Genomic DNA, 24,719 nt, shown 5'->3' with positions numbered 1-24,719 from the left:
TTGCCAGCGGCTTTAATGTGGCAGGAGTTCAAAATCCATTTCTCCTTGTTCTATCTTTGTACATGGTGCAGCATTTTCCATTTGTTTCCTAGTTATTTTACTTTCGAACTTTAATTTTTTAGATGCCAATTTGTTTTGTCCTGGGTTTCAGAAATTGCTGTCAGACGACATGCTGATTTGACTCTGCAGGAGAGGTTATTTGGTCAGTTGTTCTGAATCTGATTATTAGAAGACATGCGAGAATATGAGATTTAAAGTTGCATTTCACCATTATATCGCTCAACAAGGACCACATTTGCACGTTATGTAGTATAGATGTGTTTTTATTAGAAATAAGTCACATTCATTTTGTGCTGTGAAAACTGTACATTTACAGGAGGTAAGACAGAACATAAAAAACAACGTAGTGACAAGATAATACAAATGGGTATTCAGTACAAGTAACTCGAGGCATGAATAGGGCTGTGCGAGGGACAGAGGAATTGAAAGGAACAGGGGAATTGGCTGGTAGCACATACTGCTGAGTTATTGACGAGGTTACAGTAACAAACGGTTACAGAAGACATGAGGTTCAATTACCCGTCGCTACACAGCGGAGAGTAATCGCAATTATCCTGAAGCACAGTTAAGAGATATTCATAGACTATCATTCATTCTACATGTTAGCTTTATAGAAATACAATTATCTACCTGTCACATAGTGCTCCAAATATGGAGTCTTGTGCTAACAAATCTCTAGTGAATAAATTCTTTGAATTACTAATACAATATTTTCATAAAGCATCTATATGCTCTGTAAATATGTGGAAGATGGTATAAAAGTTTTGAAACATTGGTAAGAAAAAACTCCTAAATCCTAATATCAGTCTTGCTTGAGCATCAAGCGCCCATCATATTGCACTATTTCACACTTGATGGCTGAAAACACAAATGTGTTGAAGTCTTGAGGACCTGACGCGGCACTGGAAAGCTTAAGAGCCTCTGCTGCTCCAAGAGTTCTGCAAGGCTGAGAAACAAAAGGGCGATGATGAAAGGTCTCACTGACCCCTTGAATCCACATGTACAACATGGAAGAGCCTGCATCTTGCCCCAGCTGAGAGGAGGGGGGTGGTATCACCCCCCAGACCTCCTCACAAATCCATCCAGCATTTCCCAGAGTGCACTGCTCTTCCTTTGTGAGAGTCTGTGTTCATCCTTGTGCTGGTGTTTTGGTATTGAAGCAGAATATTGGAGAAACCAGGAAATGTTGGAGAAGTAACTCCCACCTCCATCACCACTCAGTACGTTTGTCCCGATGCAGTTCATATGTTTTTTATTGGAGAATACTGTTATAGGTCACAGTAGAAAAATGATAAATCTTGTGCCTAATAGTCATGAGAGGACTGAAAAAAAAAATCAAAATAAAGGCCATAAACTCAACAATGGCAAGAACAATGCTAATTATAACACTGGTAATAATCATTGGAATAATAACAAAAATAATGAAAACAATAGTGAGAAGCATTGTTCATGTGATTAAGCTTGTCCTCCAGTAGGAGAGTCATTTTTCAGTCATTTTCAGCTCTGAAGTAGCAGTTCCAGGTGTGAAGCTGAACACACAAACAAACGAAAAAAAAAAAAAAAAAAAAAATAATGTGTGCGCCCATTTAAGTGCAGAGTATTGGAGCATGAAACTGGTCCCTTATGCTCAATTGCCTTGTCCTGTTTTGGAAGGTAACTTGGCTGGAAGAAGAGCAGCCAAAGAGTTCCGGCTGTTCCTCCCGAGAAGCAGGGAGGACACGCCGTTTCAATATTATTGAATTTTTCTCCAATGTTAAGTTGAAGGAAAAAAGAGAAGCACAGACATGTTGACCACATCTTCTGAAACCCAGTGTGCAGGGTTCAGGAAACTCCCAGTGAAGCGGTAATGGAACCACAGACCGTCCTGGTCCATGGACACCACTAATCGCCCAACTAACCCTTTCACCTTTAGAGCACTCTCGATAAGAGCTGCAGATAAGTCCACACAGAGAAGCTACATTAAACGTCCCGTCAACTCCAACTCCACTCCTCCATCTCTTCCGTCCTTCCTGCTCTGGCTGAGGGTTTGAAGACACTGATTCTGGGACCTACTTTCTCATTTCCATCCTTTCTTGGCTTCTTCTAATCTATCCATAAAGGATCCCATTCCCAAACCAAAAAAGGTGACCGAGGTGAAATCAGGCGGCTCTGCTAGCCCCCTTCCTCCCCCTCAGACCTCTGTTTGCAGGTCGATGATGTCCTGCCCCACCAGAGGGATGGTGGTGCTGGTCTTCTCCCACTCTACAGAGTGCAGCTCCAGAGGCGAGGCAGCTAAGGGCTCCAGGTCTTTGCGCACCCATGCTGGGGGTGACTGCGGTATTCCCCGGACTCCCTCCCATGGCCTCTCCAGAGGAGCCTGCTGTTTGTCCTGTTGGAGCAGAGAGAGGAGACACTTTAGCACTGGTGTCACTCATGAGCCCTGAGCTCATTTCTGATCTCATCAAAATGAAATGGGCTTCATCAGAGGTGATTTTCTAATAATGAAAGTCATGCTGCCATTTGGGCAAATTACACATCCTTCAGGCATATGCACTATCTTGTGGTGTGTCTTCTCTACAGGCTGTACATTTTGAGATTGTGAGGTTGTCTATAAACACTCACGCTGTGGTTCGTTTTGTCACTTCCTCCTGAGGACACACTCCATCTCACAGACTGTAAGAAGGAAGGAATGAAGAAAATACATCCTTATTCAAATGACCCCGAGATACTGACAACCATAGTTCAATACACTATGTTGTACATTGTTTTATAAAGGTCATTTTCACACCAGAGAATATTTTTTTAACTGTATCATTGCCTCTGGATTTTCTTTTTTTTTGCATTTCATGGAATTGAATGTCCATGGAAATGGATGATGAGGATAATATCAGGATATGTTACCTTGCTGTCAGAAGCAGGAGACTCTCTGTCTTTCTCAGCATGATGTAGCTTCCTGTTAAGGTCCTGGAACATGTTCTGGTGGCGTTTCTTAGTGTGCATTATTTTCTAAAAAACAAACATTCTCAAAATTAGTACTTGCTACAATGCATTCACATATACCACATGTCTTTTATAATGTTTTTAAAAACCTTATCCAAACAATATTTACCTCAAAGTCCAACTCAGCATAACGAGATTTCTGTCTCTGCAAAGAAAAACAAAACACAAAAAAGAAGGTTTAGCTTCAAATAAATATTAGAAAGATTTGACAAGAATCCATAAAACAACTATTCTGTCTCGTCTTACCTCCAAGGAGCTCATGGAAAGAGTAGAGATGGTCTCACTCTTGGACATCATGGAGTTCATGGACTCAAAGGTGTTCTCCAGGCTGCTGTGGGTGATGTGAGACTCGCTGGACATGTTGTGGATGTTCTGGATTGGCGAGTCTCTCTCGGAGTACGACACGCTGACCTGGTCGGGGGGGATGGACTTCATCCCAAAGGCGGCCTGGGGTTCGGCGTAGGGCCCGCCGAGGTGCATGAGTCTGGCCTGCGGCAGCTGCTCCACGGCAATATTGTATTTTGTTGTGTCATCTTTGGGCTTGGTCCTAAGGGTGGAGGTGGTGTTGGGCAAGAGGACGTAGCCGCTGCCGTCAGAGATGCTGCCCTCAGCCTGGGCCCGAGCGAGATCAGCGTCCAGTTGGCTGAAGAGCTCCCCTTCACAGACGTACACAGGTTTCCCGCAGGATGGGTCGACTCCTCCTGCCAGCCGACTTTTCTCTCTCTTCAGGGTGAGGGTGTGGCTGGAGTACTCAGGAACCGCCTGCATGTGACTCTTACTAGGGTTGGAGGGCAGTGTGTGGAAGTTGGAGCCCATGGGAAGAGGCAGCTGAGGAGGAGGCATCTTCTCTTCAGAGCAGCTCTTCATTCCTTTTAAGAAAAAATTGTAAAAAGAGAGTTAAACATAATAAAGAACCAACCACGTGAAAAATCTGGTTCAATAAAAAAGTGCTCTTTTTATGCAAGGTAAGATGTTTTAAGTGCAAGGCTCAGAAATTGTAATGCAAATGGAAAAATGGTTAAGGGCGAGAGAGAAAAGTTGATGTAATAGGGCCTCACCTTGTCTGCTTGAATCTCCATCCTTTTCGTTATCAGACTGCTGATAAAAGAACAAAAAAATATTCTATCAGTGTTTAATGTATGCACATATTCATTTAAGGGTAAATGCAAGAGGCACTCAAGACATTAAAAAGGCAATAAGCCAAGAAATTTACCATATGCTGGGTGTGGCCATTGTGAAGGGAGCTGCCAGAGTCACCATTTCCATCGTCCTTGCGGTCAACTACTCTGCACTTTACAGCCTCTTGAACCTAATGGATGGAAGGGAAATTCAGGAAATTGTTCGCTATGTAGTAGCTCATGTAACTCCATAAAAAACAAAACAAATTAATTTTCCTTTTCATCTTAATTCATTTTATCTTAACTAATTGTTTGTCTTACCTCTCTACGCAGGATGCAGTGCACCATGACGATGATGAAACCCTCCAGAGAGTCGAAGACGGCAAAGAGGATCTGAAAGAGGGCAGAGCGGCGGTCTGTGATGGCCAGGACAGCAGACATCCAAGTGAGGGCCAAGAGGGGCAGAACTACGCAGGAGCTCCACAGCGATGCCCTGCAGGGTGAAAAAAACAACAGATTAGACACAACTCCTGCTGTTTGATTGTGAGGCTTGATATCAAAGCACATCATCAATAAACCTGTAATGGCACTGATGAGGGTGATAAGCACAATACTCCCGTGTGCAGAGAAGATCAATAAGACCTACCCGGCTCTCTCCTTCAGTTTCACGTCGGTGATGCCGTCCTTGGATACCAGCTTGTTGAAGACTAGAATACCAATGACCATGTTCACCTGTTTGCAAGATAAAAAAAAAAAAACAACCAAAAAACCACGAGTGAGACGATGTTATAATGGGTAATGCTTTTACAAACAGACAACGTATTGGGATGGATTGGGATGTCAAAGTCAGAATACGAACCAAAACAACAGCTGCAGCGGGGCCAACAAAGGAGTAGAGGAGTCCACCCTCGAGAGACAGCCAGCAGCTAGGAAGGAGAAGAATATGAATGCTTGAGCTCAGGGAAACGTTTTCTCAAAACAAATGCAAAGAAAAGAGAAGATGCAGAAGTGGAAGGCTGAGACTACACTTACTAGGTGACAGTGCCGTATCCCTTAGCTTTCGTAAAGCCAACAGAGACTGCCACAACCAGAGCAGGAAGGCCTGAAAGACAGGAAAATATGCAAAAGGGGAAAAAAGTTAGAGCCTAATAGTTAAATGGAGAAAAGTGATGCAACACGGGTGAGAAAAAAAAGAAAAAAAGAGATGAACATTAAAGACACTTACCCCAGCCTAAGCACAAGAAGCGCTTGCGGATGATGCGGTTGCGCAGACGACCAGTGACAGCCATGTAAGATTGCCAAGCTTCTGTCAGCACCCAGCAGAAGGAGGAGAGGAAAAAGAAGTGCAGCAAAGCTGCGACAAGAGTGCACACCACCTGTGGGAGCCCAGGAGGAAGGAGATGGAGAGGAAAGATGAGGAATCTGTGTCAGTAGCATTGCTACGCCCAAAGTCCCCAAAGCAGTGAGTTTGAGTAAGGTTTTAGAAAGGAGTGAAAGAGTGCCTTACCTTGTTGCGAGCCTGAGTTTGTCCGACAAGAATGAGGGCATTGGAGCATATAATAGAGAGGCAGAAGTTGATAAGGATAACGGAGCGCTCTGAGCGGATGTACCTGGAGTTTTGAAAAAGGGAGGAGAGAAGAGTGAGTTTAGGGATAAGCAGGCAGAGTAAAGAGAAACCACAGAATACAACATATAGTATTAGAGGCTGACATGGCCGGACGTTGCTTGCGGGGTTACTTACTTCCACACGGAGACGTAGATGATGATGAGGAGCAGCAGGGTGAGAGAGGAGACCCCACAGCCAACGATGAGGGTCACGGACGGAAGCAGTGCCTTGTCCATGATCTGCAGAGAGGAGACAAGACCAAATATGCCTCTTAGAGCTGATTGCAAATACACATTCATACAGAGAAGAAACCAGCAATGAGAGCCACACACACACACGCAAGATATGACGCCTCTGGGTGTGTGTGCGCTATCTGGAATAGCAGATGGCTCCCTGTAGGCAAATGGTTGAATGGCACAATCAGGCCACGGCTGAGGCAAGGTGACCTCAAGGTGAACGTGTCAGAAAGATGGAGCGGCAAACTAAACAAATGGTCAGGGTCGCTGCCTTTCACCATTGAGCTTTTGAGTCAGCAAATGAGGTGAGGAGGATACACATATCTCTGTCCATTAGGCAAGAAGGAGGGGGGGTGGGGGGTGTTCAATGGCCAGGGACAGTTCAGGGGGGTTTGCTGTATTCAGTCATTATTTTGAGCTGCTACTGCGACCTCCTTTTTTTTTCCTCTCCCTGTTAGCTGTGTTTGAGCATTTTCTCACTGCTTTGGTGCCAAACCAGTAGCTCCTTGTCGATCCCTGGAGGGGTGAACAGGTGGACCATTATCACCTGTACATTAATCTGCCACCACCTGCCCTTCTGATCTCTGACAGCCGCTTATCGCCCACCACTGCCAGTGGCGGTGACCATCCCATGTTTCAAACAGCCCTAGCACCCAACCTCTGGTGGAGGGATTGTTCTTTTGCCCGTCTTCCCTGCTGCTCATTCACCTGGCGGGCCAACGGGTCAAGGCTGCGCATACAAATCTGCCAGCTAACACGCCTTGAAACCCCTCCAACAGATAGCCGTGTGGTTTCAATGGATCTAATCTTTGTCTGTCTCACACCTACTCTGACGGCCATAATAAGGTTTCGCGTTCATCTAACACCTCTGATTAAGTTGTCATCGTCGCCAAGTGTGTGAGTTGGATAAAAATGGTCTGGGTTACTGATGAAGAATCCCTCATTGACAAATGGTGTGGCTATATTTTTAATAATGTGTTGAAAAATAGCTAAGTGTCTCAAGAAGGTAAGTGAGAAAATGTCCTGAAATGTAATAAATCTGCAAGTATCAAATTAGCACTGATAGTGGGGAATGAAATAGACACCGCTTTGGCCTTCTTTCGATTTATGATGGCCATAAATTCTTGTATTACAGGCGTATGGGAAGCATGGCTTCTAATACATTTCCCATTGCTGTGTCCCAGAATTGAAACAATGCAATACTGAGCCTCCATCTCAATATGTGCTCCACATAGGCTTCTCTGATATCAAAGCACAGCTGGTGAAGTCCAGCCTATGGTAGCCAGGGACTAATTTAGTGTGGTAAATTTGTTTCAAAATCTATCTAGCGACATCGAAGCACCCCAAAACAGATGGCAGATAGCAGAGTGGCGAGTTGTCTTTTCGCCTCTTGCTTTTACTGAATCTGGGGAAAGAAAAAAACACCCTGCTGCACACAGCATGTCCTGTTCCCTCTTTTCTCAGTTTCTATATCTGGGTTGAATCTTGCACCATGGGCCACTGAGTAAAATTCAGTCTGTTTGACCTAAATATGAAGCATGTCTTCTGCCTGTCCTTGACTGAATCACATGTTCTCATTTTGAAGAAATCTAAAGCAGGTGAATGAAGAAAAAAAACGAGAAATCCTATTTCCAGCTGGTTTTTTTTAAAAAACTGATTAAGCCAGTGGTCAAGGGCATCTGCTGTACTAACTATGTGGGCTGCTCTCACAGGACCATTATGTCTCCAACACACATGATGCCTGAGAACTCCTGAAATGAGACCATGTCGAATGAGAGCCAACACACTGCACTATCTGGCCGTTTTTCCACATCTCCTCACTCCTTCCTTTCTATTTCTGCCTCTTGCTGGTGTTCCTCATACAACTCGCAGGGAGACTGAGATTGAAAATATCCACGGCACACATCAAAGGATGGATGAAGATGCGGGTGGGGTCGGGGTGGGTGGGGAAGAGAAGGAACCATCAGTGCATGACCAGACGTCTGTCTCTCATTGGTCCGCCTCTCTGGCATTTTCAGACTTACTGCTGTGGCCGAAGAGGAAGGAGGAGGAGGAGGAGAAGGGGTGGGGTGGGGGTGTAATCGAGAATTCAGAGATATTGGCAGACGAAATGATTGGCGCAGCTGCCTTTTTACGGTTGTGGGAGGTTCAGAGGAGGGGGTATGTGCAGCCTATAACAAATATGGGCGGCGCTGTTCAGACTGGCAACAGCAAGGCAAATCAAATGAGGGACGTAAACAACAGGTTAGGGAGAGAAGAAGAGACTCAGTGGGTTTAGCAGCAGTAAAAACACTGCAGTCTAAATTCATAAGCTGCACTGCAACTGCCAACTAAATAGGCCAGAGGAGGAGACTTCTGCCCATTTAAAATATACATTTCCTCAATCTAATAGACATCTGTTGATTGTTTATTGTGTGCAGCATGCTGCAATCACATTTCAGCAGAGACAGACAGACCATTTCCTCTGTCCTGGGGGGCTGTTCAGAGAAGAGAGGGCTCTGTGTGTGTGTGTGTGTGTGTGTGTGTGTGTGTGTGTGTGTGTGTGTGTCCCCAGCTTCTCAGTTATCAGAAATCACACAGGCCGCGCTGCAGAAGCCGTTACCAAGGCAACTGGAGAGCGAGCAGCTTCAGAGGCAACACGGTCTAAAGGGGAAAATTACACATTGTCTTTGCGCATGAAATACAGCGATGCCTAATGACAAATTTTAGTGATCATCGCATCTGGTATGCAAGTTCCCCTGCAATAACTCTGCAGTTCGATTATGCATGATTTTAAATCATGCATAATTGGAAATTAAATGCAAACCGAAATGAACAGTGAAAGTCATTTTGAGTGATTAGATCGATAATTTAGGGGAAATGTTTCTAAATTTTTCATGCAAGACACTATAAGCAGTTTCTCACTGTAGCGATAATATTTATTTTGTCAATTATGCAGCTGACTGCAAGCAAATTAGCACAAAATTAACAAACTCGTGCAAAATCGATTCGCTAATGTGCAATTCATAATGTTTTGATTTTAAAATCGAAATGCAATTTCTCCACATCAACATGTTGCTCGGTTATTTCCCCTCAATTAAAAAACAGCCCGGCTGCAATTCTCCGATCAGCGGCACCTGCACTGACACAAAGAAGTGCTGGCAGGCAGCGCTACAGCAAACCGCTCGAAAACAACAAGTACTGAACACTGCACCGCATCAACACACACACACTCACTGCACGAGACATTTAAGATGTATGGTGATTAAAAAACACAAGCCCATATTGTGAATAGACGGATGACTTACCGAGTCGAAGTTGATGTGCGCTAAAATGGCGAAGGTGGAGAGGCTGTCACACACGCATTTGGTTCTGAATGAATGAACGGGCACCGCTCTGCAGCTCCGAGCAGACCAAGAGCCAAGCAGAGAAGAACTGCACAGGGAAAGAGAGGGAAAGATGGGTTAGGAGAGGAGAGATCTGACAAATCTCTCATGTGAATGCCTCTTTATGCAACTTTTATTATATATGTGTGGTGGAAAAATATATATTTTAAACAAATGTACACATTTGTAGAGGCATATGGTTTGAATTTTTAGTGATCCAATACATAGAATCACCTTTTATTTTTGCCTCTTATATAACATTTTGATACTGAAAGACTTAATTAATTGTTTTTTGAGATAAATAAACATTTTACGTAACTTGAGTTGATCATTTGCGCCTCAGGATGCAGTTTGTTATTTACTTTTACATTAATGTGATTAATAGCCATCTGTGCTATGATTAATAATGATCGGCCCTTATAAAAGTCATTATTAGCATAATCTGTATAATTTTCTTGTTAGGTGCAATCTTTCCTCTGAAGACATGAGATCATTGGCAACATCTGTCTTGCTCAGTGGAGACAGAGGACAGAGTGTTCCCTCTTCAAAACTAAGGAAGGGAAGGTGAAGACAGTCTGAGTTGTGATTATTTCTCCATTTTGAGAAAACCTACACTGCAACACTACTTGCAGAAGAAGATGCCAGAGAGCAGAGAGAAGTTTAAGGCAATGAGCAGCACCCTCAGGCTCTTGACTGACTGGTGAATACAGAGGGGCATCATAGCCAGCAGGACCAGCCTGGTACAGAGTGTCATGGGAGGACAGCCGCAGGACAAAATCATCATGACAGTTTACTGGAAGGACATCGAAGTAGGCTTGGCTGCACGGTTTAATGTGCGCTGTCTGCGAATTGTCATACCACGCAGATGGGTTAAATGGTGCATGTTGAAATGGGAGGCAAAGTAGGCCTTGTGACCCTGTTATTGACAAAGCTGCTTATCATTTTATCTGTATCCATCCGGATAAAGTCCAGTGGTGGAGAAAAGCTAATGGACCACTTCTTGTGATCAGAGCGCTCTCAAACATATACAACTGCGCAAGCAAACAATGACCCCAAACTCTGCCGTCAGCCAGAGCCTCATCCTCTGTCATTTCCACTGCCTCTATCCTGCCATTAATCACATCCGCTGTCACAAATGAATCTAATTTGACTTGAGGCACATGGCCCTCCCTCTGAAAGTATACGAGTTAATTACATTTTCTCCTTCAATTCATTTCTGCTTTTGCTTACACTCTGAATTTGGTTGTTGTTGGCTTATGTAAAATAGGCCTAGTGGGGAACTTGGTGCAGGTGCTTTTTCATTTCTTATCAGTGCTCCACAAGTATACAAATCTATCTAAATGCAAATGGTCCACCTGTGTATTGTTCAGGAGGGTATAGTTGGTCTGACTGATCCAGGCAAAGTCATTCAAATGCATGTAAGCATCTTTAAAAACTCCCCAATTCCATAGACATTAACCTCAGCAGTAACATAAGAACAGGGCTGAGGAGTGAAGGAGGGAGAGCTGCCATATTCTTTAGACTGACACTCTGGTGTGTGACTTATAGGTGCTGTGTTTAATTTACACAGATCTATGTAATGAGTTAAGAAGAGCTGCCTGTGTATTGTTCCACTCCCTCAGGATGTGGTGTGATACAGGAGACCATTAGATCAAAGGGAAGTGTCACTCATCTTGAACCACTGTGGATCATTAGAGTTGTCATTTCTTAAGTCTGTGTATCATGCACTAAGTGTGTCAGACAGCTGAGTGAGGCCTGGTGCTTCTGGCTGGGACAGACGGGTCAGCGTGAACATGCGTTCTTTGTCCTCCTTGTCAGAAATGATTGACATGAAAAATGGATGAAACATTTGTGCTCCCTCTCTAGTGAGTGGAGGACTGGGGGAGGTTGAATGTTCATGTGCAGTGAAAGACGCATGACTGAAAGGACCTTGGCTTTAAAGCGAGGCAATAAACAACAACTACATCAGTTTACAAGGCCATAGAGGACAAAAAAATGTGATGCGAGTGATGGTTAGACGCACATTTAGGAAGAAAAACAACTGTCGTCAACACTTACGTTTCACTTTCATCCCATGAGAGGCATGTCTCATTCACAGTGCCCTGCAAAGAAGACATAGATGGAGAAAACAGTGTGAGAAATTTATGCAGAAAAAGGGAAACATGTAGGCTGGGACACCTTACTATAAAAAGGTGTGAGATGCAACAGCTTGATGTCAGCCACCTGCCCACATTTCACGCCATCCCTCACTTGCGATACATGCACGAGACTGAAAACAGATTCTTGTCAGCTGCAGAGACTAATTATTGCGCATGACTATTTGGTTGCGCTGCGATCTTTGCCGAGTTGCAATGGCACAAGGAAAGTAAAAAGTCACAGTGTCACTGCAAATGTCAGCAAAATGTCAGGCTCCGTGCACTGTGGTGAGCAAACACCCAGAGGGGGGGCTGATATTTTTCGTAAGGCTCCATTAGATTGGGTAACCATTAGGAACTCACATTATGAAGGTGGGGGAATTCGATCTCAACGGGGGTTGACAGGAAAGTTGGGTTGGGCTTGACGATTACTGACACCACCTTGGAGTTGAGCAGGGTAGTGTTACTGTGAAGAAAGAAAATTACACAGTCAGTGTAGTGCAAATGAGACATTATAGCAGAGTGAATGTGGTAACGGTTTGTTATGAGATGTCTGTGAGGCCTTACAATAAAAATGAGATGATGCAGTGACATGGAAGTAATGACTCTTTCAACAAGGGGCGCCATCTTGTGTCTACAAAATATATTTCATGAAAGGCTGGCTTCATACACATAAAAGCAGAGAAATAATGTTACCTCTGGAAGGACAGAAGAGAAGAGAGGTTTCTGTAGAGGACAACGCCGGTCACAAAAGCATCGTTGCCTTCTGGAAAAAAACAAAAAACAAACTGCCTGATCAGACTCAAATTCAGAAGAATGAACATTAGTTGACGTCCGAAAAAAATGGTTATGTTTTATTGATCTTACCAGAATGTTCGAGAGCCAGAGCATCACGGGACACGGAGATCTTCTCCTCAGAGGTTGTGACCCACTCCAGCATGCCTCTCCAGCCCTTCACAGGGAAGGTGAAGTTGGAGTTTGTGGTTGTAGGACGCTTGTGGATGCTCAGCACTGAGAGGGGCAGAGATAGAGACATTGGCTTTTGTCAGCGAACAGCACTCAAGAGGTCATCAACACACTTTCTCCACAGTATCGGCTGAATGAAACGGTGCAAACAGTGCCAAGGACATTCTGGTTTCATGTGTTATCTGACCAGATTAGTCATGTCTTACTAAATCCTGTGAGACTGTCACATTGACTGAGCCAAAACACTCGCACAAGTCGCACAGAGTGAATCTGTGTGACGTTTACATTTCACACTCAGTTATTCTTAACAGAGAAGTTTCTCTTGTGTTGTGCCAAATATACTCGCACAACATCTTGGGAGATAGCACAAGTAATATGGTGCAGCTGATGGACAATCTGTCAGAGTTATGACTGATGCCTTCTGCTGCTGCTTATATGGACTCGGGTTCACAGGCGAGATTAAGATTGATGGACTCTGTGGTTGCAGAAAGGACAAATCATCCTGACTAGACGGCAGCAGAGAGCAGCTGGCAGAGGAAATTAGAGCTCACCTAAATTCTCGGTGACTTCGTAAATGTCCTGAAAGCCACTCATTTGCGTACCGATCATGTTCACAAAGTCCTCGACAAGGCGGAGGAACTCCTTAACGTTGGCACCCATCTGCATAAAAAGAGAAGGAAGAGAGATGGAGAGGAGTCAAAAATAAGGAAATAAGGGAAAAGGCAGGGGTACATTCATCTCGTTTCATTATATGCAATTAATACAATTGAATTGTGCACCATGAAAACAAAACTGTTCATTCATAACATGTCCATATCTGGACTTCCTGTTCTTGTACCAGTCCAACTTGTACTTATTCTTTCAGAGCACTCAGCAGTGGACTGAAGGAAAACAAAAAAAAAGGAAGCACATTCCTTGCTGCTATGCAACCTCAGAACTTCCTTAAGGCCATAAATGGGCAGGTTGTTGATTCATACTCGGGTTTTTTTGTCCTCTCGCTCTCTCGCTCAGTGGAAGGGAGGGCTGCCTTACTTGCGTGGCTCTGACGCAGAACTGCAGCGATGTGGGCGCAAGGTGTGTGCTTGTATGCAATGGGCTGTCTGTGTGTCCTCACAACGGCCATCAGTATGTAGGATGGCATGGACACTCACAGATTGCAGAGTGGGAGTAGTGATTCTCCCTGATTCACTCTCTCGCTTTCTCTTTCTCTCTCTATTGCTGTCACCTTGAAGTGCTTTCTCTTGTCGCAGTGGCCTTGGTAATTGAGCCTCCTGTTTTCAGTTTACACACAAATATGTGTATTTCCTCCCTGTAATGGGAGTTTTCCGTTTTCCCAACATTTCTGTCTGTCCAAATTCTTACTGAACTCACTTTTAGCAGGAACACTGACAGTGTCACAAAAGTGGGGAGAACATATGTAAACAAGACAAACTTCTGTTCAGTCTGAACCGTATGTGCAAATTAAAACAAACTAAGTAGTCCTCGGTGATTGAATTGAATACATTTAAATTACGTTTTTGTTTTTCTTCTTGTAACCGTCATCAGATTTTTACTGCTTTCTAATTGAACTTCAAAGAACATTTTGGACTGCTAATCATTGCAAGTGCACCAGTCATTTGTAGTGGACTTGCCCCAACCCATCCCATTTAAAAAAAATGTTTTACACAAACTTGTCAAACACACCCTGTATTTGTCCCAGACACACTCATCACAAGAAGGTTAACATAACAGACCTATTTTCTCCCCTGCACATATTGACTCTGGATCACACCCTCTTTATCACTTACCAGCCGTGCCTCTTGCCATTTGTCATGATGTTCCTCCTTCAGTAAGTTGCTGATGGTCTGGACATAGTTCTGCAGATCATTAAAGCAAGGGAAATGTTTAAGAAGATACCAAATCCAGCTTAATTGGAAACTATTTTTGGTCAGACATCATAAGAAACAGAGCGCTGCATGATATTATTTTGAAATATGCACATACACAATGTCAGTGGTTTGCGAACAAGACTCGAGCTCACCTCGACATCAGCATTGCTCAGCCTCAGCCTAGTTCCTTTGTACAGCTCAGTGGTGTTCTTCAGGATTTCCATGACAGCCAAGAGGTCGCCGCTGTACTTTGCTCCTTGATCAGAAGAAAATCTCAGGCGTGAAATCACCTCAGTGACCCCATCAATGCTCTGCCCCATCTGCGCTTTGGAGATGTAGTCCCTTGACTGCAGACAGAAAGTCGAGAGGTTAATCTGAACCTTTGAGTGCACTACTGGGAAATTAGCCATATGAAAACAAAACAGATGAGGCATTTAGAATTTTAATCATGTTAAGATTTCGGGGCTTACCATGATACGGATGTTCTCATAGTCCTTGGAGACACACTTGATATGAGTTGGGCTCTCCCAGGATGCCAGACCTACAGCATCCAGGGTGCAGCGACGCAGAATCAGACCTGTCAATGGGAGAAAGCAGACACCTGTTGTTGGCATGGTGGGGGATTTTAAACACTGTAACATGCAAAGAAAAAGAGACAGAGCACATCCTGCATCACTGTCACTGTACCTGATGCATCAACAGGGCAGGCGGTGGCAGCCATGTCTCCAGCGGGGGTGTTCTTCCACATGACATCTCCAGTGTTCTGTTCAGAGCAGATCTCATGGGGCTCTGAAAGGTTAAAAGAATCAGGTATGATGTGATTGATGCATCATAGTCAATGAGTCAATCAATTTGCTTTTGTATTAGCGATGTACTGTACTGATATGCCACTTATTTATTGTGTTGAAGCCACTAACCAGGACATCTCTTCTCATTGCAGCGCCTCTGTTCTCCTGTTTCACCGGGGCAAAGTTCTCCTCCAAAGAAAGGCCCTTCACAGACTCTCTGTCTCTGCTGGATGCCTCCACCGCAGGTCTTGCTGCAGCTTCCCCATGAGCTCCATGCATGCCAGCGTCCATCAACTACAGAAAGACAACATTTCACTCCATGAACCCTGCACTGGGACATGTCTAAATCATTTCCATTTTATCTGGAGAGTGAATCTTTAATTTGTATTATTTTTTTAATTTACCGGGACAGTCTTTCAGGAAACAGTTGTTTGTCTCTTTCCAGCTGCCGTGGCACTCTGAGCCGCCGTAGGATGGTCCATTGCACTCTCTGGTTCTTTGCATGGTGCCGTTGGAGCAAGAGGCAGAGCACGCAGTCCAGGCGGACCAATCATTCCAGGATCCGTCCACTAGAGGGAAGCAGAGGAACATATACACAAGAGAGTTACAGCTGGTGTGAGGACAGGATGGACCCACAGGCCACAGGCATCAAGACACAGTCATTGATGCTATTAACTTTTCACATGACCTACTTTAGCTGAGTTTAAATGAAATAGAGAGTTGGAGTGAAGTGGTCTGCCCTTCAAGCATAACTGTATGTACCCTCTCAACCTCGAAGATCCACTGTCTTTAAAACCATTATGGACATTATTTGTGAACTTGATTTAGCCAAGCTGATGAGAAGATCCAAGATACAGACCAAGAGAACCATTTTCATGTCATATTGAGAAGCAATACTGTTATAAAAACTCTGTCTTGGGCATTTTTAAAAAAAGGGCACAAAAATAAATGAGAGGGAATATTGACTCATGACAGGAAAACTTTTTATATAGCAGATTTAAATCTGGCAGTACAATAGCCCTAAAAAGATTAAATAACTTAGAAAAAAAAAAATCTAGCACAGCTGCTATTAAATGTTGCCTTGTTATATGGCCAAATAGATAGAATAAATTGAATAGTCTTTAAAAAAAAAAAAGTCAGATTGGTCAAATTAAGAATTTTTATTGTGCCAAATGGGCCATTAAGGAAGACTTAATTTCCTAAACCTTCCAGTTTGAAATGAAATGTGTAATAATCTCTCAGTAATGACTTTCTCTGTCACAGAAATTAACAGTAATGCAGCTGTGGTGCACAGAGACATCTGCTGATGGTAAAACGCAATTGCAATAAGACTATATTCAGACTAAGAAATCACTTCTTTTTTTTTTTTTTTAATAAAAGCATACATGTGATAATGACAGCCACTGGGTAAAACTATCAAACTGCAGCTGAGACTTGAAATTGACTTCAATCTTTACAGCTCACGTGTAGGTGGCAGAGTAGGAAAACTTCTGTGTGACCATGAGCACAGTGTGAGTCACAGGCGCTTGCTCTAAAGCTGCTCTGACTAATGAACAGGGAGGCTTTTATTCTGATGCGTCAGATGTAATGCCAACCTACCATTGCAGTTACTGTTGGTGATGGTGATAAGTGCTTTAATATGCTCTAGGATATGAATCAGTTAGCTGAGGAGTTAATCATAGCCCGAGTTAGTTGTCATGGAGAGAAGTATATGGTAGTAAAAAAATCAAGCTCTCCAATTAGAGCAAAGTTTGGATTTTTCATTGATTTGATACTAGATGTATCTTATTGTATATCACAAAATTGAAATCAGCAATTAAAAAAAATTCTTCAAATATTGAAATCCTTGACTCACCTGGGCAGACAGCAATGTTGCAAAACTTTGTTTGTCTAGTTGGGCCGCGGCAAGGCTCTCCTCCATTCTGGGGCAGCTTGCATGTGCGGGTACGGTCACGATAACCACGACCACAAGTGGATGAGCACAAGCTCCAGGGGGTCCACTCATCCCAAGCACCATTCACTGCACAGGAGTAACACAGAGGGGGATTTCAATAAAGCATATGACAGTTTATTGAAACTATGTCACAGTGTAATTTGTTAAATTCACAGGAAGGTCATGATGGGTGGACTCTCCACTAGGTGGGGCAGTCCTCCACACAACATCACAGGCCCATTAGGGAAAAGGACTTGATATTCTATAGCAGCCTTTGTTCACAAGTCCAAAGCTCAGAAAGTAAAAGCTCAAACAAGCCTCTCTATCTTGTCTGCTTCTCATTATCTAGGCAACTTTTCCTTTGTGGCTGGGGCTGTATAAACAGAAATCATGGAGAAATAATGGCTTTGACTTCTATTGTGCACTACAAAAATACCAAATTTCTAGATCACACTCTATTCTTTTGCTTTTCTCTAGAATAATTCTCTATTCTTTTCTCTTCCTGTCACATTAAAGAGAGGGAGGAACCAGGCACTCACCAGGGCAGACAGCGGTGTTATTGCAGAGACGGTTCTCACGCAGGGGTCCGGTGCACTGGGTGGTGAAGGAGGACGTGGCACAGACACGGGTGCGACCCTGCCAGCCCTCCCCGCAGGTAATTGAACATGAACTCCAGGGGGACCACTCATCTGTCTTAGCATCTACTGTGAACAAAGTGAAATAGAGGGTCAGCCCTTGTAAACTAAGAAAAGTTTAGTTTTGCAAAGCAGTTTGCAATATCTCTGTAATATCTATGGATAAACAATTCAAAGACCTCATTATCTCACCTGTCTGGGTGGCAACAACTCCTGGGCTGGAATCATCAGCATTGTCTCTCTTCAAACCGACGATGGCCCGCAGACCCTGACTCCTGTTGCGCTCTTTGCCTGAAAGAATTTGAAAATTGCATGATTATAGCATGGATTTGAGCCGTCTGTAGCAGCGCTCCTCATTCAGGGCGGGCCAGAAATGACAATAGCCCCGCCCCACCCGTGATTGATGCCATTTTTCACCTGTAGTAGGCTGTGAGTCACATGACGTCAGACCATTGACTCGAGTTTCGAATTTTGGCGGGATCAGCTGAGCGAGGATTCGCTTTATCGATAATTTTGCAAATCATTGCATTAAAGTGTGCTTTAATGTTTGGAGCCTCCATTGCGGCCTGCGAGAACTCTTTCCCGGCATTGAAAAGCGTCTTCAGCAAACCAAAAGGAGTATGTTTCACGTGCACAAAGCTAACCTTGAGTGTCTGACATGGAAATGTAACCTGGAAGCGGAACAACTGTTTGCTGAGGAGGATGGATTTTGCAAGCAAACGCGTCTCCAGCTTTATTAGACTCAGCAAGCTCCAAAGAGGGTGAGTGCGCTATTTTTTCTTATGTATGGTGTCCGCTGCAGGTTGCTGTTTTTGGTGACGTTGTCATGGTTTATGTGCTTTGTGTTGCGGGATTTGTCGCTATTAAGCTGTGGTCATAGTGATTTTGTGTGCCCCGCCCCCCCCCCCACGAAAATATGAAATGGCTAAATTATAGTAAGGCTTACCAATGCATGATTGAGGGTTGCAAGCGCGGCCTTCTTCAACTGTTCCTTCACACACATCATCCTCGGGCTGGCAGGCTCGGCTGCGCACCTGGACTCCGCCTCCGCATTCCTGGCTGCAGACAGACCAGCGTCCCCAACCGGCCCAGCCCTCTGCAGGAAAGAGATAAGAACGCGTGCACTGAGCAAAGTTGGAAATGGACAGTTTTGCATGAAATGATAGGGCTCCATCTGAAACTTGGCTGTGTGTAAAACTTGACAATCCGTAGTTGTTTAGGTGCAAGAAGTGTACAAAAGCATGACTCAACAAACAGCCTCCAAACCTCTGAACAGGAAGTGAGTAATGTCTGTTTTATGTGCAGAGAATGTGCAAGGACGATTCTTTGTGAGGAAAACTGAGCACTCAAGCCGATAGATGTTCCATTTGAAATGGTGATTGTTTGCTTTTAACCACTCATTGTGAGCCACGGCAGAGCGGTGTGAGAGGCCGACCTGCGTGTTGCTGTGGCGACGACGACGAGTGCAGCTTCGATTTCTGCTGCCAGCTGACTGAGGTCTTTGTGATCTTCTCTGCCCTTAATCTAACACACAAACATGCCCTCTATCTGCCCCCCCCCTCCCGCCCCCTAAAAGCCAGACTCCTTGCCAAGCATTAAACTCAACAAGTCTGCCCTCTGAGACAAACTGATGCGTGAGGTTCTGTAGATACTGCCACTTACACCTGAAGATGCACTGGCACATTTCTCTAACACCTTTGATTTACTTTGAGGCGGCAAAGTGCACATCCTCTGCCCCAGTTCTTCAGACATGGATAATTACACTCAGTGGCTCTTAAGACACAAACACTGAGTGACAGCACGGCTGGAGGCAGCCTGCAGAGCTCTGGTATCTTTGGGAACATGTGCTTCTCCACCTGGTCAACAGGCTGGATCTCGTTACAAAACACCTCAACAATTGCAAGAGGACATATCTTTTTTTTTGTTGTTGTTTCTTTTGAGGTTCAATGTTTGGATAAACTTCTTGAGATTTTTCAGTTTTTCTTTGATTTCTTTCACATTTTTAAAAGCTTTCTCTGGGCATATATCAAACCAGTCATGCTACAAACTTACTGATAATCTCAGCATCGCGTCCGTTGTTGTCTCTGGGAACAGAAAGGCACTTCTCCACATAGACACCGCCCCTGTAGCAGCTTCCTGGCTTCCTCTTTGGGGCCTCCCAGCACTGGCAGGGGGTGTTCATGATGCCACAGGGATTATCATGGGTGCTGCTGGACAGGCACTTCTCCAGCCACTGGCACAGCATCTGGCAGGCAGGCATACTTGGGTTCCTCTTCCCCACGACTAGAAACTCAGCCTTGAACTCGCTAACATCATTCTGCCCCTCTGTGATCTCCATGGCGTTTCTTGGGGCCACTTTGCGGATCTGCAGGAACTGCTTGCTAGACTCAAGGTAGGTGACGGTGGTTGACGCGTCGCACAGCCTGACGACCTCATCGAAGCTCTCCATACCCAGGTAGGTGCGGGAGGTCTCAATGAAGGAGTCGAACTGGAAGGTCCTGATCTGGCGCGGCATGCAGGAATCGGTGGGCTTGGTGATTTTCATGTAGACAGTGTAGCGGCGAGGGTCGGGATTCTGCAGGGTCCAGGAGCACGGCGTAGAGGGCAGGGTGGTCGTAGAAGAGAATACACCAAAGAAGCGGCTCTGTTCCAGGGTGGCACAGGTGGCGGAGGCCGGGCCGGAGGGAGTGCAGGAGGTCAAACCGAAGAAGAGCAGGACAAGGGCCACACAGGGGCCGGTAACACCTGACCAAGCCATTTGGTCGGCTTAGCTAGAGGACGGTGTTGGTGCTGTATCTGTGATTGCTGGTTTCAGCAGGTTGTTTCTTTGACTTCTTTGTTGCAAGTTACTGCACGTGTTGCAGATCTTCTGTTTATCTTCACAAGCCCTCTGAAGAATTGTTGGATTTGTAGGTTTTAGTAAATCAGACAGTCTATCATGTCTGTATTAGAGAGGGAGCTGCAGAAAAACAGAAAAAAATGAAGCAGAGGAAAAAAGTCAGAATACTCCAAACATCTAAATAACCAAAACACACACCATATATTAGCATGGAGGACAGAAAAATGCATTATAATGGGACCTATTGTCAAACTAATATTTATGCATTAGGGGTCTGTCTGCGATCTGTGTCAGAGCATTTCAGGCTATGTACAATGATCTAAAATACGCTGTTCTTTGGTACATAATTGCTTCTGCAGTGCAATTACAGTCCTTCACAGCAAGCTGGTATCTCCAAGCTTCTGCTCTTTCCTCCCACACACTGAACTGTACTGCGAATCATGTGCGTCAGTCTGACGTCCATAGAAGCATTGCCACTGGCAACCACAGACGCTTATTAGTTCCATTATTTGTGCAATGCACTCCTCCTATTGAGCGGTAAACAAGAGAAATTGCTGGTTTGTGTCCATGGTGAGGAGTGATTACATACCCTACTGTGCCATCTTAAAAACTGCTTTGGGAATATTTCCTGCATTACATACCAGAGCATGAAGTGAGACGATATGTGCGTGTGCAGTGACAAATGACTGTCTCTCTTGCACATTAAGGCAAAAGCTTACATGTTAAGGCAGATGCATGCACATTTTACACTTGTGCATGACTAAAACTATTTTCTAATCATGCATTTTTTGCTACTTTGCAGAGGGTCTACATGCATTCAAATTATGCATCCATGGTAATTTTCTTTTCACTTTTTCCATCATCTTGCAAGCATGCTTTGCCCAGATCTCCCTTTATCTTGCAGAGACTCTGACTTTTTGTCATTGTGTGACTAATCCTGCCCTGAGAAAGGACATATAGTCACTGTCAAGGTCTCTGTATTTGACTGGACCAACAGAAGTAATAGATGCTCTTTGCAGCTCAGACAAGAGGAGGAAACACGGTTGCTCAGCAACATCTCTCATGCAGTCAGGGATTTTCTTCTGCTTTCTCATGTTTTCCTGCTCTTTCTTTCTTTTGTCAGGGATTGACAGTTGCACCCACCAAAGACCTAATTCAATATGAAATATAATACACATTGTGATCAGGAATTTAGAAGGAGGCACGGGGTTTTATTTGAGCCTCTGCAGAAGCAGTCTGTATTTGCTGTATGTGACTGAGGGGGTTAATCTTAAAGATGGGGCATTGCATACACATGGCAACACAATTGACGCCTGGAGTGACAGTCCCTTTGAGAAGCACCTGCACTTTTCAGCCAGACAACTCATAATTACGTTCGTTGCATCCCTTTTCACATTCCGCCCTCCCTCCCTCTGCCTCACCCTCCCCTCTCCTGTGTGCAACGCAGCAAAGACCTCTGCTTTGTACAGGTGCATGTCTCTCTCCCGCCTTCCATCAACCGGAAGTTCCATGAATGGGCATCTGATGAGGCACGGAGTGAAAAGAATGGTTCAGTTGTGGTGGGAGAACTCTGTTTCTGTGTTGCTCTTTTTCTACATGGCCGCTGACTTCCCACACCCAACCTCCCTGTCCCTGCCTCTTGTTTGTCCGTTTGCTGTCGTCAACAACATTTTCTGCTTAGCAGGCAGCCTAAAGTGCAGGCAGTTTGTCGTTATGGAGACAGAGTTTATTTTTTGCAGATCAGTGTGAAAAACACAAAAATTGCAAAATTACCATTAGCGACATGCTGGTTTATGCTGGTGTGCACAGTTTTGTAGAAGCCTGTCTCATCACAGATAAAGCAAGCTTTGCATAAATCACAAGCAAGAGAAACAAGGGTTTTTGAGCAAGACAAACAATGCTATATTGTAAAGCAATAAGAAATGTGCAGGCATATGATGAGATGTGCCAGTTTCACTGACTGTTCATGAACACCTGCAGGCAGTCAAGTAATCTGCATGACTACCAGAAGCAGAAAGCTGTGAAAAGATATAGCCTGAGTAACTGTATAGCTACTTTAATATCAGTATATATTTAGACAAACTAATTGCTGTTCAGCTGCTGCAACAACTTGAAAGCTGGGTTAAGATTTTCCAGTCAGACTTACATCGGCTAACGTGTGACATATGAGCTTTTTAGTCTGAATGTTGTTCTAAATAGGATTTTTCTTCCACTATTGAATGATAATGTTTGTGTGTATGGAAATGTGAGTGCAATTGACAGAGAATGACTGAAAGACAAATTCTCGATCTTTTCTTTTCTTTGCAAATTGCTTTCTTTTTGCAGAAGCAACGTTGAGAAAAGCCATGTGTGTAGCAATTGCTGGCCATTCCTCATCCACATTTTGCTTATGCTTTTTCTTTTCTGCACCCAGTGCAAGTACTTGCACACGTGCAAGAAACTAGACCACCCGATGGCTTTGCTGCAAAACTGTGACAGCAAAAACATGCCAACAGCAAAACTAAAAAAATCACCGCAGATTGCTGATATGGGGCTTGGAGCTAAGTTTTGAGAAAGCGTGTGTGTGTTCAGAGTCAGAAAAGGATTTCATTGCAGCAGATGTAATGAAATCCTGGTCGTACGTATCTCTGCTGTAGTCTTTCCTTTCTTAAAGAAAAAAACTCAGTCTGCAGGTTTTCCCATTTGATATGATACAAGCAAACAGTCTCTTTCATCTAAATGGAGTTGTCATATCTTTGCAGTTGTTTAAGCCATTACTGCAAAAATGTTTGCAATACATGTGCATGCGCTTATTCGGAAACTTAATTGTTTTGCAGTGCACATGTCATATAATTGTAACATATGTTACAATTGTAACATATTTTACCTCAACTGTATCTGTCCTGCAAAATAAATAATACAAGCATAACAGAAATTTCTATCAAGCAACCAGTTGCTACGGTCTGACTTGACTTTCTGTTGCTGAACTATCAGGTCGCGTCACCCGGAGGCATGACAAAGTACTCTGCTACTCTAGCAGCAGACTACATGTGAGGCAATGCGGTGCTAGAACTTTTCAACAGTTCCGAAATATATTTTAAGTAGATGGATGTTATGGGAACAAACAGTGTTGCACACAGTAGCTGAAATATATACAAAAAGCAGCGCAGTTGATTCAAGTTGCACGAACATTTTAACTGTAGAAGCCGGTAGAGAGTTTCAGCACCACGGACAGCGACAGGCGGCTTTAAACTGACAAGAGTGCTGAAACAAACTCCGCTTCTGCAAGGCAAGTCACACCCGCCTCTTAACTTTACTTTGTAACTTTCATACAACGGGTGTATGAAGCAGACAAACAGGAAACAGAAAAGGAAAAAAAAAAACAAAGAAATAAAAGTCTTGTCGTCTTTCCTTACCTTGAAAACGTTTCTTTGACGTCTCGTCAGCGGCTCTCAAACCGGTCGCCCAGGTGTGTTGGTTCTGGACTCGGGTAGCAGCTGCTGAGTGTAGTTCAGTCTTCAGATCTGTGCCCTGGCCAAAAACTTTCGCAGTGTTTGAAGCCGCAGAAAGAATGCGCCAGGTCCAAGCCTGACCAAAGCGGGTCGATCCCAAGTTTCAGTGCAGTCCACTCTCACAAGCAAAGAAAAAAATAAAGCGACTCTTGCCAAACTCCAAAGAGTTTACTACCAACTATGTTTAGCTGCTATATCCAGAGAAACTGGCGTATAGCAGAGTGACAAATTAGTTGAATCGGAGCTCCAGCAGACAGTCCGTAGAACCAAACGCTGTGGTTTTCTCTCTGAGCTCCAGGATAAATGTTGGTACTTCTACTCCCGGCTTCGGAGTCTTCTTGCTTGTGGTCTTTGCACTGCAAGTGGATCCAGTCTCAGTGTATCTTGTGGCCTCCTCTCGGAGATATATATCCAACCCCGCCCCCCCTGCTTCAAGTTGGAGTCAGTGCGTGGATGGAGTACTGAAGTGAATGAGACAGCAGCAAGACGGGGAGGGTGTGCGGGGGAGACATGTTTGTGTGTGTGCGTGTGTAAGTGTGAGAGTGACTGTGTTAGCGCACGGAGGAGGGAGGGAGGCACTGAAGAGAGGGGAGGGATCTGTGCAGTGAGACGGGGACAAACGATTATGAGCATCAAACTACGCAGATATCAACGCAGAGCCAAAGGTACCGGAAAGAGGATCAACGGAATAGGTGTGCAA

The 24,719-nt window shown here is 44.3% G+C and overlaps 1 protein-coding gene across 2 annotated transcripts; it reads right to left on the bottom strand.

The window, feature by feature from the left end:
• Positions 1-310: 310 nt before the first annotated feature.
• On the bottom strand, positions 311-24,405 carry LOC138214415 (adhesion G protein-coupled receptor B1-like). 2 transcript variants are annotated; one of them, XM_069176018.1, is made up of 32 exons: positions 23,924-24,405; positions 19,742-20,648; positions 18,636-18,785; positions 17,882-17,980; positions 17,594-17,758; positions 16,977-17,141; positions 15,526-15,690; positions 15,251-15,415; positions 15,021-15,122; positions 14,804-14,910; positions 14,486-14,680; positions 14,253-14,321; positions 13,017-13,125; positions 12,367-12,510; positions 12,196-12,265; positions 11,863-11,965; positions 11,423-11,466; positions 9,287-9,413; positions 5,899-6,002; positions 5,665-5,767; positions 5,383-5,533; positions 5,190-5,259; positions 5,017-5,083; positions 4,804-4,889; positions 4,479-4,650; positions 4,253-4,348; positions 4,098-4,137; positions 3,286-3,908; positions 3,149-3,184; positions 2,941-3,045; positions 2,662-2,712; positions 311-2,428 (listed from the first exon to the last, which is right to left on the bottom strand). In XM_069176018.1, exons 2-32 carry the CDS (start codon positions 20,445-20,447, stop codon positions 2,231-2,233), a joined length of 4,587 nt encoding a protein of 1,528 aa, XP_069032119.1. In that variant the 5' UTR covers positions 20,448-20,648; positions 23,924-24,405; the 3' UTR covers positions 311-2,230. The 2 variants fall into 2 exon arrangements, with proteins under 2 accessions (XP_069032119.1, XP_069032120.1); XM_069176019.1 differs by having other exon boundaries at positions 17,594-17,755.
• Between the last annotated feature and the right edge of the window lie 314 nt (positions 24,406-24,719).

Source organism: Embiotoca jacksoni, unplaced genomic scaffold (genome assembly GCF_022577435.1).
Source record: "Embiotoca jacksoni isolate LCO1_2020_lvr unplaced genomic scaffold, fEmbJac1.0.p SCAF_7, whole genome shotgun sequence".
Classification (NCBI taxonomy): Eukaryota; Metazoa; Chordata; class Actinopteri; family Embiotocidae; genus Embiotoca; species Embiotoca jacksoni.
Note: the sequence above shows the minus strand (reverse complement) of the source record. Positions and strands in the feature narration are given on the sequence as shown.

Bases quoted from the DNA above. Each gene is read 5' to 3' on its own strand.
- LOC138214415 (XM_069176018.1), bottom strand. From the start codon at position 20,447: ATGGCTTGGTCAGGTGTTACCGGCCCCTGTGTGGCCCTTGTCCTGCTC. The intron at 15,691-16,976 runs GTGAGTCAAGGA...GCTTCCCTCTAG, and splicing joins CAACATTGCTGTCTGCCCAG to TGGACGGATCCTGGAATGAT. The intron at 12,511-13,016 runs GTGAGCTCTAAT...TGCCCCTCTCAG, and splicing joins CGAAGTCACCGAGAATTTAG to TGCTGAGCATCCACAAGCGT.